Source organism: Oryza brachyantha, chromosome 11, assembly GCF_000231095.2.
Source record: "Oryza brachyantha chromosome 11, ObraRS2, whole genome shotgun sequence".
In the NCBI taxonomy this organism is placed as follows: domain Eukaryota; kingdom Viridiplantae; phylum Streptophyta; class Magnoliopsida; order Poales; family Poaceae; genus Oryza; species Oryza brachyantha.
In genome coordinates, this window is record NC_023173.2 from 1,336,606 (window position 1) to 1,357,752 (window position 21,147).

General features: G+C 39.0%; 2 protein-coding genes across 4 annotated transcripts; one reads left to right on the forward strand and one right to left on the reverse strand.

The window, feature by feature from the left end:
* Positions 1 to 381: 381 nt before the first annotated feature.
* LOC102720261 (histone H2B.2) lies at positions 382 to 1,162 on the forward strand. Its single transcript, XM_006659464.3, has one exon. It carries the CDS (start codon positions 440 to 442, stop codon positions 899 to 901), a length of 462 nt encoding a protein of 153 aa, XP_006659527.2. The 5' UTR covers positions 382 to 439; the 3' UTR covers positions 902 to 1,162.
* An 803-nt stretch (positions 1,163 to 1,965) lies between these two features.
* Positions 1,966 to 19,087, reverse strand: LOC102714683 (proteasome adapter and scaffold protein ECM29). 3 transcript variants are annotated; one of them, XM_006662659.3, is made up of 35 exons: positions 18,839 to 19,087; positions 18,240 to 18,407; positions 17,925 to 18,014; positions 17,320 to 17,456; positions 17,152 to 17,242; positions 16,924 to 17,006; positions 16,727 to 16,833; positions 15,744 to 15,896; positions 14,787 to 14,851; positions 14,533 to 14,620; positions 14,325 to 14,403; positions 14,116 to 14,224; positions 13,240 to 13,299; positions 12,790 to 12,908; positions 12,298 to 12,673; positions 12,036 to 12,220; positions 11,887 to 11,956; positions 10,976 to 11,126; positions 10,709 to 10,878; positions 10,284 to 10,628; positions 9,524 to 9,691; positions 9,133 to 9,426; positions 8,184 to 8,360; positions 7,792 to 8,055; positions 7,221 to 7,319; positions 6,932 to 7,116; positions 6,509 to 6,844; positions 6,237 to 6,390; positions 6,035 to 6,145; positions 5,631 to 5,798; positions 4,800 to 4,926; positions 4,168 to 4,326; positions 3,928 to 4,031; positions 3,768 to 3,827; positions 1,966 to 2,872 (listed from the first exon to the last, which is right to left on the reverse strand). In XM_006662659.3, the coding sequence occupies exons 1-35, from the start codon at positions 19,016 to 19,018 to the stop codon at positions 2,660 to 2,662; spliced, it is 5,445 nt and encodes a 1,814-aa protein (XP_006662722.2). In that variant the 5' UTR covers positions 19,019 to 19,087; the 3' UTR covers positions 1,966 to 2,659. The 3 variants fall into 3 exon arrangements, with proteins under 3 accessions (XP_006662722.2, XP_040384649.1, XP_006662723.2); XM_040528715.1 differs by having other exon boundaries at positions 2,504 to 2,872; positions 12,790 to 12,905; XM_006662660.3 differs by lacking the exons at positions 16,727 to 16,833; positions 16,924 to 17,006; positions 17,152 to 17,242; ... (2 more) ...; positions 18,240 to 18,407; positions 18,839 to 19,087 and adding an exon at positions 16,178 to 16,188 and having other exon boundaries at positions 2,504 to 2,872.
* Positions 19,088 to 21,147: the final 2,060 nt, after the last annotated feature.

Here is a 21,147-nt window from a genome sequence, read left to right on the forward strand (position 1 = left end):
TGGTCACCGGTAGGCCCCTCTTCCTCCTCTGTCTTCGTTCTCCATTCCCTCGCCTTCTTGCCGCCAAACTCCGGCCACACGAATTCCACTCCACTCCTCCCGCTCCAAAATCCAAGAGGAAATCCCACCAGATGTGGGCCCTTGGACAAGCCACGTCACCGATCCGGGGGCGAAAACCTCTTCCTCCCCGCCCACAGCCCCGCCACGTCACCGATCCGCGCCTAATCGCATCCACCCCATCGCTTCCCAACCCAACCGACGACCCGATGCCTCCCACGTCATCGATCCGCGGCGCCCCACCTCCCACCAATCGCGACCCACCCCCTCACCTCTATAAATTTCCATCACCCGCTCTTCGTCTCCAACTCAACGCAACGCAAATCCAATCCCCAATTCAGAAACCACCCCCGAGCTCGCAGCGCCACCACTAGCGAACCCAATGGCGCCCAAGGCCGAGAAGAAGCCCGCGGAGAAGAAGCCGGCGGAGGACAAGGCCGGCGAGAAGGCGGAGAAGGCCCCGGCGGCAGGGAAGAAGCCCAAGGCCGAGAAGAGGCTGCCGGCGTCCAAGGGCGAGAAGGGCGGCGAGGGCAAGAAGGAGCGCGGCAGGAAGAAGGGCAAGAAGAGCGTGGAGACCTACAAGATTTACATCTTCAAGGTGCTCAAGCAGGTGCATCCCGATATCGGGATCTCCTCTAAGGCCATGTCGATCATGAATTCTTTCATCAACGATATTTTTGAGAAGCTCGCTGGTGAGTCCGCCAAGCTCGCTAGGTACAACAAGAAGCCCACCATCACCTCCAGGGAGATCCAGACCTCGGTCCGCCTCGTCCTCCCCGGCGAGCTCGCCAAGCACGCCGTCTCCGAGGGCACCAAGGCCGTAACCAAGTTTACCAGCTCTTAGATAGTTAGGGTGTAGTGCAACAGTTCTCTTGGAGCGAGTCACTGGCTGCGGCGGTAGTTGCCCTGCCTCTCTGTCCTCTCTCTGATTGTCTAGTGCTTACTGAATCTTGTAAGAAACTTTTGGTTGTTCCTGTGGTGTTCTGACATTGAATGTTAGTGGTGACGATTGCAACCTTTGGATGCCAAAATTGCTGTGATGTATGCTGCCATTTTGGTATGGAATTGTGGATGCCGTTTTGTTCACTTTTGTGGTCTTGTGAAATTTGTTTTACGGTTGGAATATTGTGCTTTGCTAAATTTCCCGATACGATTGATTTAATAACAAGATGGAACGCTCAGCATGAGATGAACAGTTATAAAGCCAAGAGCGGGAGATATGATTCCGTCGCTTGATTTTGCTTTGTTTGTAAATTGTGGCTGCGGGGTTAGGCGTTTTGTAATTTATAGTTTTGGTGGTCTTTGAAAATTTTGAATTGCCATTCGATTCGTTCGGAATAGCGCGGGAAAACCGGTAAGGAGTCTGAGAAGTTTGGCGGGAGCGAGGAGCCGCTTGAAGATTGAGGCATCGAAGCATGGTCACGTGGATTGCTTTTGGTGGGGGTCTAAATTCAGGTGAACTTGTTTCATTTTGGCGGATGGAACTTGAAATCTGACGTTTTGGCGGATTTTGATTTTGATTTTTGAGTCCGGGCTGCGGAATTAAAGGGCAACATTTGTTTCTTGCGGGGCTAGTGGATGATCAATTTGTCATTTATCGTATACTTTTACCTTGACACATGCTCCTTTGTATCAAATAACTTTATTTTTCGTTTATTCTATACATACTAATACAAACAAAATCACTATAACATTATACTTTACCAAATTTAATGTAAATATCCCCTACTTCACTAGTTCCAAATATATTTATTTTTTACTTTTAAAAACTCCAATACAGTGTTTGCTTGAAAATAAACTTATTTGGGACAAACGAGAGGGGATAAAAGTAATTTTATTTTGTGACGGAGGTAAGCAATGGTTTCAGTTTTTTTAGAGGTATAGAAATCATGTACATTTCCACTTATCACTTTTCAGTGACACCCATTTTTCTTCTAAAGGAAGGCAAGACCAGCACTTGTCTGTGCGGAAGCTAACCACCTAAGCCCCTGATGATCATAGGAGGGATTCAGAAAAGAAGATCAAAGATATACATCAGTTCGTGTCGGTTAAATGTTTTCAGTAGTCCTGTGATTGTAATATGTAAACCGTCTCAATTTAGCCACAACACGATGGAAATAGAGAAACCATCTATTCTATGTATACATGTTTCTGTTTCATTTCTTGGATCGAAAAATCAGTGCCCTTCATACCGAAGTAGTGTTTTATAATATGGTTGTAGCAAAACTGATAAACCTAACGACGACGGTTGCATTGTTTTGTAGCACCATATCATTTTCGTTCCTTCTGCGTTGCACTCAAAGTTGAGACCTGAAACGAATCACGAAACCTCTCCTCTATTCTGGGAGAATAACATAAAACCGTGACAGCAGCAGCAGCATATGTTGCTTACCGGCCATAATTTCATCTATTAATCTTTCCATTCATGATAAATACACATTGGGTTGCAGATTCAAAGCTGCAGAATTTCCATAGGATGCATCCAGTAACGAAACACCCACCCATTACATGTTGATTTGAATTTGTGATAGTATCCCACATTCCCTGGTGCTCGCATTGCTTTCGACATTTTAATGTGGAGAATTATCTCGGAGAGCTTGATTTAATCCATCTCCATGGCTACTCCAGTGGGATCTTCGAGATCTTTGAGAATGGTTATGCATTGCTTCAAAATTGACTTTGCTTGCTCGCTTTTTTCTGATTCACAAAGCCCACCAAGTTCGTCTGTGAACTTGGCACCTTTTCTGTCAGCCAATGGAAAGTCTCTATACAACTTGCTCAACTCAAGTAGGCACTCGGAAGCAGCGGTGTGAACCTGAAAAGAAATACAGTCATGAGGGGGCAAGGCCTTTTCTGGGCACTAAACGGCAATTCAAACTCACTGTATGTCCAGAATTGCTGGTTTATGAAATATACAACTATACAATAGCCTAATATGTACTCCATCCGTTTCCTATTACAAGTCAATTTGGTTTTATCCTAAGTTAAACTTTTTCATGTTTAACCCAGCTTATAGAAAAATACATTAACAATTGAAACACAAAATAAATATACTATAAAAACATGCTCAATGGTGGATATATTTAAACTAATTTGGTGTTGTAGATGTTGATATATTTTTCTATAAACTTGGTTAAACTTGAAGAGATTGGATTTAGAACAAACCCAAAGTTACTTAAAATATGAAACTGAGTAACAATTATACTTTACAATGGATGGATTGTCCTTTCAAGGTAGACATTATATGTTACTGTCAGTTCAAGGGACCTTGTAACTATTTCTTCTGAACACCAGTGGACCAAAAACAAGCACAGGAACTGATACTACATCAAGAAGCAATGCTATAGTCTGTAACCATGTAGACTACCACCTTTTCATTTTCTAGACATTTTTTTTAAAAAGGAGTATTTTATATCATCTCTAAAAAATGGTGTCAATGGTGTCATGCAATCATCAAATTCAGCATAATTTCCTGAGAAAATCGGTCACTTTACATTGGTTTCTTGAATCCATAGTAAACACTGTCCAATTTTATAAGGTTCACATGCTCACATGGCAATAAAAACATACAAGCAGTAGATTACAATATGATTATTCATTGGAAGAAAGAAAACAAAATTATCTTATAGTGAAACCCTAGAAGTGCCATATGATTGTAGTAAATACACAACATAATAGGAGTTGGTGAGGCTAGATATATTGATGATTACCTGGGCAATCTTGACTAAGCTTATGACATCCACTACTTTTGGTGCCGTCAAATGAAATAACTGAATAGTCAAATTAAAAGGAATTTGTCAGGAAAATGAAGAAATCAAATACTGAGCTAAGGAATATAGCTGTAAAGGACCAGACAACTATGTGATGTACCTCCTCAACCAAGTAAGTTGTTTCCTGAGGCCAATTGTTACTACCATCTGAATTCTGAAATTTGTGGCACAACTCTTTGATACACAAGAAGGATGATAACTTAACTGCCATAAAAAACCAAAGAAAAACATCAATACAAAATCCATAAAAAATCAATATGTCAGTGGTGAAGTATCAAATTTAGAGAGATTAAAAAACAGTTGCATATAATATATCACAGATCTTGGATAGAAGACATACTCTGCCAACTCTCCTCGGGTGATAAAGAATTTAAAATAATTTCTAGGATATTCTTCCTTTGGTTGACAATATCCTGTGGGAAAGCAATAGTGATGCAAGATGCTACACATTTCAGCACCTTATCAAGAGAAACAGAGACACCTTCACTTTCATCTTGCTCTGCAGAAGAGAGTAATACATAAAAAGTAAGGGAACAGGGAACAATTGTAAGAGGTTTTCACAGAAATTCTAGCATGAAGGAAAAAAAAAGTAAAGATAAATAGGTTTGTACCATATGCTTACTCCTATTAAAATTCTAGAATTAACTGTCTATTCACACCGAGGCACTGAAATTTATGAATTCTAACTTCCCACATTGATTAGGAGGCAATGTTAAAACAGTATCACAGTAAAAAAAAGATTGTATCTGATTCTTAGAGTCATGCACGTAGGCAGAATTAAGGGAACCAATGTGCTTATTGTTCTAAAGGTGTGTTGTTAAGCCAATTCCATTGAGGTTTTCAAACATTGTGCTGTGATGACAAATATAAAGAATAGAGAATAAAAGAGAAGCTCTAGTACTCATTTACAAAAGGTTTTGTCCAACATAGGCATGAGATGGATGCAGTGAAGGGCTGAAATTAACGACTAACCAGCACTAGAGGATGCAGCAAGTGGTGATGAGCCCCTTGTTTTACAAATGACAGATTGATTGGAAACCTCATACAGCATGGGAAAAACAATATTGAAGAATCCCAGATCTCTGAATGCTGTAATCACCTGAAAAGCAATGAAAAAAGGAAAAAAAAAACTGAGTAAATGGTGCAATCCTAATATATAGAAATGTCAAAAGGCTATTCCAGTGCAACACCCAAACTCAACAAATCTCTTATATGAAAATATTAAAAAAAAAGACAATCTGGATTGCTCTCCAAGATATTCTGAGAAGATGGCTCTTTGCAATATTTTCAGAAAGTTCTTCCAACTAAATAACTACTCTCTTTGTGCCAAAATAAGTGCAATTCTAGGATTTAAAAGGCAAATTACCATGAGAGAGAAATGACTCAGACGCCCCTCATTAAATGAGGGGTGATTGGGAATAAGTTAAGAGAAATTTGAAAGAGGGGTAGTTGAAGGAAAGGTAGTACTCTAGAAGTGCACTTATTTTGGGACAAAATTTGAATATTAAGATTGCACTTATTTTGGGATGTAGTGAGCATTAAGCATGAAAATATTTGTCGTAAAGTTTTGTTATATACTACTTGATCATAAACCTCTAGCACAAGGTTAAGAGCACAACTATGTTATATCCTACTCGATCATAAACCTTTTGAGCATGAGGTTAACTATGTAACAGCTAAAAGTCCTTTTTTTAAAAAAAGAAAGGGTTGGTCCACAAACAGTAACAATGCTTCAAGCATCCACTAGCTGCAAATTTTAGTATCACATAGAAATCAGGCCATCAGGGTAGAGAAGAGACATACTTGCTGTAAACACGAGAAAGCTGCTTCACGGTACAATTTTGACTTCCTACTGCATGCAACACAAACAGCATTTAGAATAACAGTAGGCATGCCAGAGTCTTCTGCAGTTATAGCAGCATGACAGCTTGAACAAAGTGAAGCAAGTGCATCCAGAATAGCATCTTTTCCCTGTGGAGAAATTTATGGCCAACAAAATGAATTATGAACCTCGTCATGAATAAAGATTCTTGAAAATCTATAAGCAGTCCATTCAATTTTATTCCATGATAAAAAGGAAAGATTCACTAGATATTGTTCATGTGAGTAACATTCGACAAACCAAAAGAACTGAACCTTTGTTTGGACATAAGCTATATAAATTAATTTTAAACAACGATACAGAAAACAAATCATGTTTTTTTTACCTCCCAAAATCGACCAGGTAGTTCTTTCAGAAGTGATTTGAGAATATTATTGTGGTGCACAGAGAGGGATTCTCCTAGAGCATCACATAGTTTTTTGATAGCCTTAGCTGACTGCAAGTAGCAAACACAGTACCATAAGTGTGTTCCAAGCTATGACAATCTGCTGTCTGTGGACTGTAAAATTATGAAACAGAGGCCCTACCTTTCTCTTCCCTGCCCATGACGACGAGGACATGCAATCACACAGAAGAGACACAATTTCTGGTAAGTATAGTTGGAGGGTTACTCTTTCGCTACTAGGAATATCCTCCCAAAGTTCTCCATACAATGCACTGATGTCTTTGTCATCATCAAATCTGAAAAACACGTTTTGTTATTGCAGAACCAGTCCAGCAGAGGGAACTGCTTATGCATTTCGTGTTTCTGTGGTAGAAAAGATGAAAGGCAAAGATAATGAAACATGACTTGACATACCTTGAAGCAAAAATTACTGGGAGAACAACTGCATTGTATCCACTAAGAACATCTGGTGCATTGCTTAAGTAAGCTTTAATAAGAACTGCAGCAGATAACTGAGCATTTTTTTCACCTAAATGCAGAGAAGCAGTATCTTCAATAAGTTTCTGAGCCTGAGAAGGGCTGGCATATTTTAAAACTGAAGCACAAGATGATGCAAATGCCCTTTTAGCTGCAGAACTCTTTTCTTCCAGAACAGCACTGTACAATATCCTCAGCAACGTTGCTGCATATGGTTTGATTTCGACCATGACCTTCTGTACTAACAAGGTGATAAAGCTAGCAACACCAACCCTGAAACGAGGCATAAAATGAATGTCAACGATATTGACGTACATGAAAAGCAACAATTTATTATTTCAATTGTACTTCAGAATTAACCTTGTATTGAGACCAACAGCAGATTTAACCATTTGAGCTAGACGAGGAACTAATAGATCCAGTGATTCTTTGTCAACAACTTTTAAACAGATATCAAGGGTTTCCCACATCGGAGAATCTTTAGCCACAGCTATGCGCAAGCTTTCAAGCTTTTCACTTTGGATGCCAACATTCCCTGCATGCATCTTTGGTCCAAATTCAGGAATGAGTGAAGTACAGAAACTGTTAAGTGGACTCTTGGAACATCACCACCCATCCATGCTTAACAAAAACCAAGAAAAGTAGCTACCTCAACATAGTTTAACCTTTGATCCTCCAAACTTGATAAACATTCGAGCATACAGCTGACAAATTCTGCCAGATGTGGCTTAAGTGCAGGGCCAGCCCCCTATGAACATTGGGCAGTCAGTTTGTGTAATTCAATTCATGAAAGCAGTAAACACAAAACATAATTGATAAAAGTTGGTTATAGGCCACGCATATACAAAGTAGAAAATATCACTTCATCTATTGTGGCAACAACTCCTTATTTTATGCTCAATCGGATAATGCCACCTGGCTACAACACACTAATAGTCTAGTGTATTATAGCACTTCACGAAGCCCATTGGTGAATACTTCGACGGTTGCAATTAGTGCAAGCTTAAGTGGAGCAAAAACATATGACGTTGGCTTCTCCTTAACACCACAAGAAGAAACTGAATATTTGGTTAGAATATGAATACAGCTAAACTGCTACAATCTTTTGTGATTTAATATGTTAAACAAAATAGAGATGCCCATAAAAACTCCAGAAAGCTGCCACTAAAATTATACATGCAGAACGCCGATAAAATTTGTGAATTCGACAAGCCATATACCTTAGCAAGCTTCATAACCAAACTTATAGATGCCTTTTGAACACTTGAGACTTTACTGAGTATGCCTTCAGAAAGCAAGTACGGCAGTACAATGTTCATTGTTTCATTTGCATCAGATGCAGAAGTAAGTGATACATCACAGAGCCTAACTGTCAATGAGCTTACAGCTCGGCACAAACTGTCACCAGCATTTCGCACAGTTTCCTTAATATCATCCATCGCTCGGAAGGTGGTCATCCATATTTTTCTCAAATGCTTAGAAACCTTAACAAAAGGAAATATAACCACTATTTTATTCTCAAATTAAATCCAAAACCAGTTATTCGTATCCTATGCAAAACAAAATAGTTATACAAAATCGAGAAAACAAATTAAAAAAGTTAATTATCTACCTGACTATATCTTCGACCTTGGATAATGTCTGCAAGTGCAAGACATGAAGCTTCACGTGAACGCCAGAGCCTTGATCCAGATTGAACCAATAAATCTTCTACTATTAGATCGTAATGTTCATCTATTGTTTTCTTTGGATCTGCAACAATTAATTTCCATATGTGTGCCATGGAATCCTAGAATGAAATAAGAAGTATCAGTGTTAGCTAGGAAGAAATATTTTTGAAATAGTTGAAGAGATCAAAATTAGATGGTCTGTATCGCAAGTTGCATGGATAATATGGAGCCATTGAATGACTGTTTCAATGGGACATCTCCAAGCTTGTCAACCTCTCAACCTCCTCGCTGTTATCAGGTGAGGAGGCTTGCCTTTGGAGTTTGGCTTGAGCCCTGATATGGACTCTGGCTAGGAGTTCTAGGCATGTGAGTCAGGTCATTATGTTGTCTCTATACAGGCGTGTTTGTTTCTCAAAAGACGTAACAGTGTGCTGTAAGGCTTTTTTCCCCTTCTTCTATTAATGCAATGATACACAACTCTCCTGCGTGTTTGAGGGGAAAAAACTTGAATTGCCACCTAAGGTGAACAGACAGGGTAGCAATATTTAAATACTCGAGCTGTCTGATGCATTATACCACTTTATAACTGCTTTGGATTCTACATAAAAAAGAAGACTGCATTGTAACTCTATATCTATACACCATTGAAACAAAAAAAACCAAAATATCTCTAAGACAAAAAATACACAGAACCTCAGCTATGGAGTTGCTGAAATTTTCAAGGCCACAGCTAACAAAATTCATACTCAGTTTGATGCAAATGAAATAAGTATGTTAAAGGATCAGAACGTACTAACACAAACAATCAAACATAAAAATAAGAAAATAAAACATGACATACTCCCTCTGTCCCAAAGGTAGGGATGGGAATGTACAGTACAACTCCAATACCTGGATGTTTTTATCAGGATCATATTGGTAACGGACAAGCCTGGGAATTAGGGCATGCAGATGAGGTTGAAGTGCCTCACCAGCTTGCTTGGCTATCTTGGAAAATCCAAAAGCAGCACCCCTCTTGGAATTGATAGCAGCCTGATAATTAGCTAGATCCATGAACTTGTATATTAAGTCAGGTTGGCCCATCTCATTGGCAAGGCTACAAAGCTCCTTGTATGTGCTAAGCCTTCCTCCAGTAGGATTATTGCCAATAGTTCCTTCTTGAAAAACCTCTGAATCCTCCATCAGCTGATGCAGACACAGGAAAACATCAATAGTTTTCTTTTAGGTCCCTTTTCTTTATCAGGTTCTCTTAAAAATAGAGAACTGGAAACATAGTGTGCACCTTGATGGCCCTTTTCTTCTTTGCTGCGCCAGACAGTGTATTCACAAGAGCATGAACCAGCTGCTCCTTCATAGATGCGTCACCAAGCTCATATACAATACTCATGCCTTGGGATGCCAGATCTTGTGTAAGGTCATTCTGATCACCAAGAAGGTGGGTAAGAGCTTCCTGTAAAAGTAATGTACTTCAAAAGGTAAGTAGAAGCATAGAGCAAACTGTTATAGACTGGAATAATGATAGAAGACATTTGGAAGTGAGACATATTATGACAGTAAAAGAGAAAGTTTGAGAATGACTCAACAGTGAAGGCCATTCTTTCACCCCCAAGATGTATATGCATGCACAGTTTGTAGAATCACATACTTAGGTTTCTGGTTTTCTTCAATTGAAATGTGTAAACACCAGAAAGGACAAAAGCTAAAAGAAGATATTTTTTTGCACCCTGTACATGGATGAAGTCTTAAAATAGGTGATTGTATCATGAGATTTTAATATTTTTCAGTGACCTCTGAGGAGCTCTGAATTATATTATATTGCTGCACGTGTTGTAAATGGAAGGCGCAAGATTATTATAAAAATTAAGCTGTCTTCTGTGCCCTCGTCAGCCTACTGGCATCATTTTACATTTTTATAAAACTCACACAACAACCTATGATATATCAGTCCTAATGCAAACTTTGGAGTGGCATCAATCATATTTTTCCTAAGATATAATAGGATCTCTGTAATGATCAAGATATCTTATCATTGTTTGTCAAACCTGAATTTGTGGAAGCAGTTCGAGAATCTTTGGATGCTGACCGCAGTACATTGTAAGTGAGACCAACCAGACAGTACCTGCACACCGTTCCTCTTTTCTACTGCTATAAATTAGTGTATCAAACAACCTTTTTATAATTTCTTCTCGAGCCATTGCATGTGCTTCTTCACAACCGCTTCTTTTATTGGAGTTAACAGAGACAAGTAGGGGTGCATCACCAGTAAGATAGTTTGTGGCCTGGGAAAGGGAGACAAAATTTGTTTCTAGTATTACATCTGTGGTCACAGGAACTTGCCCCCATATAAAAGATAGCGCTTCTCCGGCTGCAAAAAGAACATCTTCCACCTGAATAATGATATTTCGGAATAGAAATGGTCAATATAGAATATATTTAACTGCAAATTTTGAATTGATCAAAGAACTACCTTAGAGCGTGAAAGACTAAAAATTAAGTCCAACGCATTATTCAGATGTGCAAAGGACAACTCGTTCCAAGATAGGTGTCCCAGTGATATCAAAATCTTTTGTATAGCTTTAGTATCATTCTCAGAAAGCAGCTTAGCCAGCCTCTCATTCAGGATTGTTAAAAGTGCATCTGCGATAAATGAGATTAGCTTAAACAAATACATAGCAGAGGAACGTGGTGAATATCACAGTTCATTTGTATCAGAAGTGTGAGAAACACATTTTACCTTGAGAGGAGTTTCGATTAATAGAAGGCAATGCACAGCGCAGACCAATATGACCAAGAGCTTCCATCGCAGTGGAAGCCAATGCCGAACCCTCAGATTCAACAACTTTTACAAGAACATCAGTTGATTTCTGTACCATTTCTTCAGTTATCTGTACATATTCATAAAAATGACAGCACAGTAGCCCTCAGTTACATTTTTAAATATATTTCTACAGCGATAGGATTATTGAAGACTGATTGAAAAGCACCATGGCTGCAAGCATCTAAGCATGAGAAAGGACATAACAAAATAGGTAATGAGTTTGTACACTGAGTTATGTACTTTCTTTCCAGCATGTGACATCACCTTTATCAGTTCATCACTAGTTAGGGATGCAAACTAAACCCTTGTGCCTTCTATCTGGGGCTGAATAATCCAGCCAATTTGGCACATTAATAGCCCAAGAAACCAGCATGAAAATGGTAAAGGCATATATTCCACATGTGTAGATAAATGTTGATGCCCTATTTTAGGGGGGGTGGGGTGGGGGGGGGGGGGGGGGAGATTAAAAAAACGAACACTTTCTTGTATTGTCCTATAGTTTTGAGAACATTGTATGGCATGGGCAAATTATAATGTAATTTATCCTTGCACATGACGTTCCAAACAAGAACTTCCTTCCACTAGTCCGTTTCATTATCATATTCTTAGTACCAGAGCATGAAAAAAAGGATTCTCATGGACGGTTTTACTAATGAGATGTCCATCAAGTCACTCTGATATAGCACCAGCAAAATATACTCAAGATAGAGTTTAACCGTATCAAATGATCAGCGAATGCACTGAAGTTTCATGTAAAGCACATGTAGCAAGAAAATTACATAAATAGACTGCAAAAGGTTGGGATCATGAAAGAAACATAAACTCACATAAGATTCCTTTAAACAGCCCGAAGTTATATACCCAATTGCACATAACAATCCATGGTAATTTTCGAATCTGGTGCAATTCATCAAATATCCACATGAATTAGAAGGAGAATAGCAGTACAGACAAAATGATTTTGTGTCTGCCATACCTTGATGGGTGATTTTGATCAAATGTTGAAGTGAGCTCAGACAGAAGATCCAGTGCAGCAGTGCTTGAAAGGGCTGAAGAAGTAATACCAAGCAGACGTGAGGCTGCTTCACGAGCATCAGCATCAACATGGCCCAGTAAAGTTCTTAGCCAATGTAAACGGTTCATATACCGCGATGACACCAACTAAATTATAAAAGGAAAAAGGTTTAAACATGTGAAGGAAGCATAGTCTGCTTTGACAGATAACATAGAAGAGAAACCTTTGGTTGACGGGAGGAAATATCGACCAATGACTTCAAGGCCAACGCGTGAAGTTCACTAGACCCTTCATATGACATGGCATGTTCTAAAATCACACACAATTTTGCTACTGGAGAATTAGATAGATCTTCTTGAAGAAAATACGGGACATCACTTTTCTCAAAACACTTCATTAGAAACTTTATCATTGCAAGAAATGTTTTTGTTGGGAAAAGCAACTTTCCGTTCCTCTGCTCATCGCAATGCAGCAACTGAGGCTGTTGGCTATAAATATAATTTACCATCTCCGCAACATCAGGATAGTTGGAATCAGTTGCTATTGCAGAGGACTGTCTTTCATCATTTAAGAGATTCAGACCAGTTAAAGCCATCTCCCTGATGACAATATAATCACATAATTTTTATTAAAAGAAAGCTAAATAGAATCCAACACACAAAGAAAACATGATGCCAACAACTCAGAGATATATTTGTCATCTTTTCTAACAAACCTTATGTCCAGTTTTACATCTGAAGCACCAATCATGCAAATGTACCGGCTTGGGCAGTGCTTCATATCATATAGTGTTGTTGCCCATCTTACAGCAGAAAAGCGGACCTCACTTTGCTCCTTGAAGAAAAAATAGGATAAAAATGGTAAAATAAGAAAATCATGCAAAATCTAAACGACTTAAAGTACTTGTATCCTCAAACAGTAGGGTTCAACTTTCAACTACCACAAAAAATAGAAGAACTAGTTATATTCCAATAGAACTTCTGATCAGGCCAATTAAGCATATCAAAATTCCATCCTTTTGTATTATTGCTTTCATGTATATCTAGATGAGTCTAATTAAAAATAAAATTGAATCCCACAAATTCAGCTTTAGACTGGAAAACGTTCCATTTTGGTTCAGCTGTAAGTACTTAAGAATCTACAATGGCAAGAACAGCATCTTTACCTCTTGAGAATTTTCCAGAAGAAGTTCCTCAAGATCTTTCAGTATTACAACTGAAGCATCCTGGTATCAAGGGCAAGAAAAAAAGAAATCACAAATATATTTCCATAAAAAGTGGAGTAAGCTAACAGCATATGAAAGAAACTTACTGTAGACAGATGCAGTAACAGGACAAAGCAATAATATTAAAGCCACAAGTCTGTAAACCTAAAATGTCAACAAAACATTTCTTGTTTCTCCCCTCTGCCAAACAAAGTCTCTAATGGCTGCTTTTATAGATACACGTTATAATTAGAACGAAGAACATAGCTAGCTACTAACTTATTTCAAGTCATATCTCAAGGTTTCCTTTCGGCAAAATAGTAGCAAGAATACATGATTTCAAGGCAAATTGGTTAGCATCTGGCATAGCTAGAACTTCGAGGTCCATATGCATGTGTATGAACGGATGGGATGGGTTAGTCCATCTTGGTTGTGAAAGGTCTAGCATTACAACATACACCTTGGTTTATAAAGACAACTCCTGGTTAACCCAACTGTAGCAAACGAGGACAACAGCTTAAACGAATTTCCATGTGCTTGGTTTAATCCAGTAATATTATAACATGCTTTGGACCATGGAACGTCAAAATCTGTTCATGTGCTTCATTGACAACAAACTAGTAGTTTGTAATGCATAAAGTCATCAGCCACAAAGTAAAAATATTTGACTATTGAGACTGATGATATATGTCATGACAGGCGTACAACACACTTTAGGGAAAATACTATAACGGTATAACCTCGAACCGCAATTCACAATCATCTTTGCCCACAGTTTTAGCAGTTAGGAAAGCAGTACAGCACCATATTAGGGAATTAGCATGTCCTCCACAATACCTTGTATGCTGTAGCAAGGGAAGTAGCTGCCTCCTGAATTGTCAAACGAAGAGATTGCTCCTCTAATCTTAAAGCAGTAAAGAGTCGTATAGCCATGTCAGTTTTGTTGCTGCAATGTTCATGAAAAGTAGAAAAAAAATCAGTCTCCATAACAGAAATTAATCATGAGTCGAGAAAGTAGAGGAGTAAGAAAAGACCATACCACATACCTGAATAAATTAGGCATGCGAGTGGCAAGCAAACCAATGGCCTGGTATGCAAATATTTTAATATCTCTACTGGAAGAATCTGGACATGATGGAAATCAAGAAATCTTCACTGTTTTCTCAATTTATTCAACATGGCAAAATAGGAAAAGAATGCCAAGATAAACCATATGAATGTCTAAACAAATATTGCAGTTGATAAGTGCAAAACCTGCTTCTGTAGTGGAAGAAGCATCGAGCGAACGTAATATTCCACTGAGAATAACTGGACCGATTAACTTTAGTTGGTCGTTTGCTGCCTAAATCAATAAGGGAACAACGATAACTGATAAATGCTTGAGACCATGAAAGTTGACAGAAAGGGACCGAACTGCCACAAATGAAAAATCTAAAATTGGAATGGGACAAGTAACTAGTGCAAGAAGCTAATCAATATATGCTGAAAAACATACAAAGTGCACCTACATGTTTGAAAACCCAGACAGTAAACTCCATCCCTAACTGCTTTAACCTTGAAGTAGTTCCGTCTCCTGCATGCGTAGAAACACAGCAGAAACAAATATGAGTTTACTAACAGGACATGGCATGCTGAAGTTGAGTTATTGCCTTGCTGAAACTTCAATTGAGTAGTTTTAGCAATAATTGAATGCAACATAACAAAATACAATCTGGGGCTGAATAATCCAGGTTGTCAGAGAATTTGTGTTGCATATAATAGAAATAGACACATAGAAGGAACACATTGTGTCTATCTTGCAATTCCCTCCTTAAAGGAAGTGATGCATATATGCGTTTTGGGTTGCACCATTAATTTCAGGATAAGGATTATTAGTTTCTATATTAGATATTTCATGGGCTCTAGCACCTCTATATAAGGAGGCCACTGTTATCATTATCATTAAGCAAGAAAAAAATATCAGTCCAGTTCCTCAATGTTCTTCATCCCAGTCTATGTCTACATCTTATCCCATCCCAGTTCACTAATTTAGCTATAGTGAGCCCAGTTAGGTAAATTACATGTGTATATTTCAAGAAAAAATATAACTCTCTTACTTGTGCCAAACATGAAACATGAATTTCTACGCCCATGCTTGATATTTTTATCATTTTATTGTAAATATGTTGTACATTATTGTTAATTTGATATTAATAATTTTTCAGAAGGTCATCCTATTCTGTTCCTAGCTTTCCATAAAACTCTAAAAGATGCCTAAAAGAAAAATTATTGTACAACATGACAAACATACCAAATCAATTTCTGTCCTACTTCGGTTCAGTGATGATATAACAATAAAAACTAGCAAATAAAGGAATAATACATTAGTCAATAACACAGACAATTAACATTTCATTTAATTGGTCATGACAACCAATAAGAAAAATAAAATAATACACATAAAGCAAAAAAAAAAAACAGAATACCATAGATGCAGCCAAAGATGCACTGAAGTGTGTAGGGGAATGCGTTTGCTGCAGCAATCGATCGGCAGAAAACACCCATAAGGCAAACTCGCAGTGAACTATGTGCTGGGGTGACCTTCAGTTCTGAAGCTATATTTTCTGCACTTGCAGTACCTGTGGCAACAAAGAACAATATCATGTACCATTCCAGACCACAAATATTCAGATCTGCACTGATAAAAACAAGCATGAGATTTTTATGAAACAAGTACTGACATTTACAAATTAGAAAAAGAAAAGAGAAGCATGTGCACATGTGGCTGGCTATAGGAGTGCAATGTGAAAATACTGGGCCTGCTAACATACAAACTCATTTACAAAATATAAGGCTTACTTTGGATGGGAACAAGGATTAAGAAGGGTTTGAAAACAAGAGAAGAAGAAGAGGACACGACCTTGTTATCCATATTAAGTTAAAAATATGGGAGATAACAGTTAGTGAGAACATTAGTTATAATTACAAGGTGAGAGAAGATGGTGTAAAGAGGATCAATAAATTTTCATGCATGATCCCCCTATACCCTAGTGCATTGGGACTAGAACTAGGCTAGAGGAAATATGTTCATGGAATATAACATGTAATATACCTAACTGACCTTGCTATGGATATAAATAAGAGGCACCAGAGCCAAAGGGTTCCTGTACCCATGTTTTGATCATGCAACAAGAAAATTTGAGAAAACTATAGTCCTTACATTTGAATAAAGCAAACTTATCCTAGATGTCTTTAATTTTACCCTCACCCTTTACCATTTTATGTAAGAAACTGGATTCAATATTACAGTTTAGCAACGTCAATGAAGAAAGAAAAATCAAGTTATGTTGCCGAGCTCAAGGACAAAACTTATGCCAATACATAAGAACATAGTGACAGTGACTATTATGTTGAAACAAAATTGACTTAAGTTAGAAACTTAGAATGCTACAGAATCCTTAATGCATACCATTGAATAGTGAGAATAATCTCTTAATAAGGTCGGGATCTTCTAAGTTCACAGTTGAAGCTTTGCGCTTTAATAACTCCTCTCCTCTCTTAGCAACTGACTCTTGACTTCATTAAAACAGTGATTCACATGATTATTGATCCATTGATCCATACAAACATTTTGGCAGATTGTAAAAAAAAAAATCCAAAAAGTACCTATCTGAAGCAGCCGCTAAATAAAGAGGGTAGACGATCTCTGGTGCCAACTGCATAGCTTCAATGACATTCAATATTCCTAGCTGAAGATATTACAAGTGAAGTTCAACTGTAAGAAGTGAGGTACTACACTCAAGGACTTAAAATGGAATAAGTGATTGCATGCACAGACATAAGAATAAATGGTGCCTAATATGAAACGCTCAAACACATGCATTTCTGTATTACCTTTCTTGATGTAAGTGTGTCACCTTTTAGTGGCAGCTTCCCAGTAACACGATCTGACTGTGCAACTGAAAGACCTGCTGGGCATCCGATACTGAAGATTGATGGTAGTCAACTCTCCATTAATCAATAATAGTTCCATATTGTACATAATTGAGCAAGGAAACCTACCCTTGAGGTGGTGTTTGATACAGTATTGTGTGAAAACAAAAGTCAGCAAATACTAAGCCATCATTAGATCCACTTATGGCTTGATACTTTGAAGCAACAGTGTCATCGACCTTATGTGTGTTACATTCACCAATAGCCTGACAATAAAATAAAAAAGAGAGAAAAACTAGCAAGTTTACTAGGATGCAGATACACCAAATCAAGAAAAAGGAACTATGAATAACTTATCAAAAGTAATTATAGACTTGAATAAAAGTGCAATAAATTAAATGCCATGGTCTGATGATAGAAAGACCTGAGGATGATTTAGATCCGAGAGAAAGTTGCAATTCTGTTAAAATAAGGTATTTGAATAATATTTGCATGTACAACTTAGTCTATGTGTCAACTTATATAGATTTTGACTGAAAGGGTGAGATTTGGCTGTTGCAAGTCCATGTGTAACCTAGTAACCTACATAATTTTGTCAGAACATTTTCCTGAACTCTTCAGTGGAAACCACTTAAACCGTTGCACATATTTTTGCTGATCATGTGTAATCATGTAAACTCTGGTGGACATCAATATTTGTTGAATTTATAGAGCAACAGAAAAATGTGACTAACCTTCAGTACGAGTCTCAAGATAATTCCCTGATGCTGCTCTGGAACATTTGATATGTTGATTAAAAGATCAGGTGCTATGGTTCCCTTGTCCTGTTATAGAATGTTAACTTCATGTTGTTGGCGTTGAAGAAAAGGTGATACAGCTTAGAGAAATAAGAAACTAGAGAAAGGACCCGAAGTCTTACTGGCTAGCACCACAAGTTGGTGGGCTAACCGGGCTTGGTTCAATACTCACCCCCTACCTAATACCATTGATATGAAAGTCCTTCCTTTCATATCCAGTTTTAAAACGAGAAACGAAGCAGAACAAGATACCTCACTTAGCAGACGATCAAACGCCATCTCAATATAAACAACACAGAAGTTCCGAACTATTGTTGAGGAAATAGATTCAGTATAGATCCTCCATAAATCAAGCATGGGCAGTGAAATCTCTGGCCTGTGCTTCACCCGTTTGTTAATGTGGCTGAGAATTTCCATAACCTGATGGAATCCAAAAGTAGCATTCGCTTCCATTACATGTCATTGTACAATTGACGCAGAAATGTTGTTATAAAAACATGCACAGAGTAGACGGGAAATGGGGCTAGCACTCTGCTACCCCTGAACAGGCTCAGGTTATAGCTACAAATGCAAGTAATTATTGCAACATAAAGACCAAAATTTCTCTAACTACGATGTATAGAAGATTGTTTCTACATACGAAAACTATTCAAACTACTAAAATAGTCTAAATAAATCCGGAGTACTAGACACTAAGCTCGAATGCCATCACCGTGCGGGCAAATCTAAGCAGGAACATGTAACATCACCAGGTGACCAACTAAACCAACTGAAGCGGAAAAGTGACACCTATACCTATGCCTCAGATACAAATTCGAACCGATACATGACTTGAGGAGCGGTATACTTACGAGCTTGCGGACGGACGCGGCGGGGGAGGCGAGCGAGGTGATGGCGTAGGGGAGGACGCGGGCGAGCAGCGGGGCGAGGCGGGCGTCTTCGGCGAGGGCCAGCCGCGTCAGCATCCTGTCCAGCGCCTCCTCCCTCTCCGCGTCGGTCTGCCCCGCGGCCGGCGACGATGGCTCCGCCATTTCTTCCGGCGATGTTGGACTCTCCCCCTCAGTCGCCTGTGTTTCCTTTCCTTCCCGTGCAAGAAGGTGAGGAGAGAAGCCGAGAGAAAGATGGTCGAGTCGGGTTCGAGTCCAACCGCTTAGGCCTTCTTCGGAACGGCCAGGATTGGGCCACAGTCCCATGTGGATCAGTCCGACGCCGATTGAAGCCCAGCCTATAGAAGAATATGTGTTCGATTAAGCCCAGTCTATGATTTGAGCCCAGCCAACCCGGCCTGGGAAAAAATAATCCCCAGACTAGGCCTGGAAATATTCCTCTAGAGAACGTGCAATGTTCATTGCTTCTAATTTTCAGTAGCATCTGGACCCTATTTGTGTTGATCAATTTATTGATTATCAAACTTCTATTTTCGGTTTTTTAGTAACAAATAAAAGTTTATCAATTATTCTGGATATTTTATACAGAAGTTCTGTCTGATGGATCAATTAACATAAGTAAATTAATTCTAATAAGCTTATGGGTATTCTAACGATCATCTATGGATTAGGGTAAAGGCAAACTTACGTTTGTTGTTCGGTTGTTCCTAATGATAAGTACAAATTAATATTGATAGCTAGCTGTTCATTAGCAAATGATTTTTTTACACTTTTGCTATTTGGCAGTCGACTGCCATTTCTGATATGTGTCAGTCGATCGTAGCGACCGTCCATTCTGAACCAACGTTAATTTTGTTTTGGGCCGCGGGGTCCGATGGCAAGCAACACTAATTCTTTTTTGGGCTTTGTTGGGCTGTGAGTTTTGAGAATAGTGACCGGCGGCACACATAAAAATCCACCTTGAACAAGCCGACATGGGGGATTTTTTGCTGTCTCACATTTGCTTCCACCGATGCTTTTTCTGTGTGCCTCGTGATTCATCTGGAAGCATCGACGAATCTGGCAGAAGGGAGGTGACAAGGGGCGATTCGTTCTACTTCCACCGATGCTTTTTCTGTGTGCCTCGTGATTCATCTAGAAGCACCGACGATTTTGGCAGAAGGGAGGCGAAGCGGGGGCGATTCATCCGGCGAAGCGGGAGAGCGCGATTCGTCTGCCGAAGCGGGAGGGACGGGGCGAGCGCGATTCACGAGCTTCCTTAGCCGACGCCATTCTTCAGGTACGGCTGAGTGCTGACGCCATGCTCCTGGTAAGTTTGGAGATTTGTTTTGTTGCTCTGCCTGATTTGGATTTTGAGATAGGGTTTTACGTGGATTTGTCATGTCTCTAGCAGCTAGCGATTCTGTCGGTTAGTTTTAGAATCTCCATCATCTTGGGGGAGGGCATACCTGGATCTCTTTTCGTGAAGAGGTAAATGTGGGATTCATGCAGTTTGGTTCTCCCCATAGTTGTGGGTTTGGGGATGATTTTGTGAAGAGGTGAATAATTTGGTCACAGACACCTCACAGGGCGGAGCACTGCTTCGTGAAGCAGTACATGTTTGAACTACTCAACTCATGCGGTGTCTCCCTTGAGATGGATCTAGCTACCGAGTTCTAATTTGGGGGCATTGTTTAGCATATCAAGTTAGTTTGTGACCTGTGTAACATGTATGCTTAGCATTTGTGTCTGTTGTCCCCTCTTTGCTAAGCATGGTGCCATTGTATTAGCATATATAGTATTGAGATAGTGCTGTTAGCAGAAGCAAGACTCCTTTTCTAGGGTGATTGTTATTGGGGGCTTTTTGTGATATGTACCAAGTTCCAGGAGGGGATATAGTTGCCTTTTAAAACGGTACTGGATATATTTTTCACAAGTAAATATCGTGGCACTGTAATCTGGATGTCACTAAGCAATAAACCTCGCTGAGCAACATTTTTTGTTGGTTCCGCTCTTGCTTTTTACCTCAAGTTTGTGGAAATATGGAAGCATATTATGTTTTTGATGTAGTGCCACCTGAGTAGCGGTAAGAGTTTTCTGGTTGACTGGTGAAACCATGATAGATTTTGGTTGGTAGTTTTAAAGCAACCTAGAAAATCATATTGTTCACTTGATCAGTCAATTGGGCTTTTCTATTTTTTCCTTAACGATACCCCCAATGATTTTTCCATTTAGCTAAATAAAGTGTCCTTCGAGTAGAACACATTCAGGTCTGTCATCTCATTAAGTGTTTG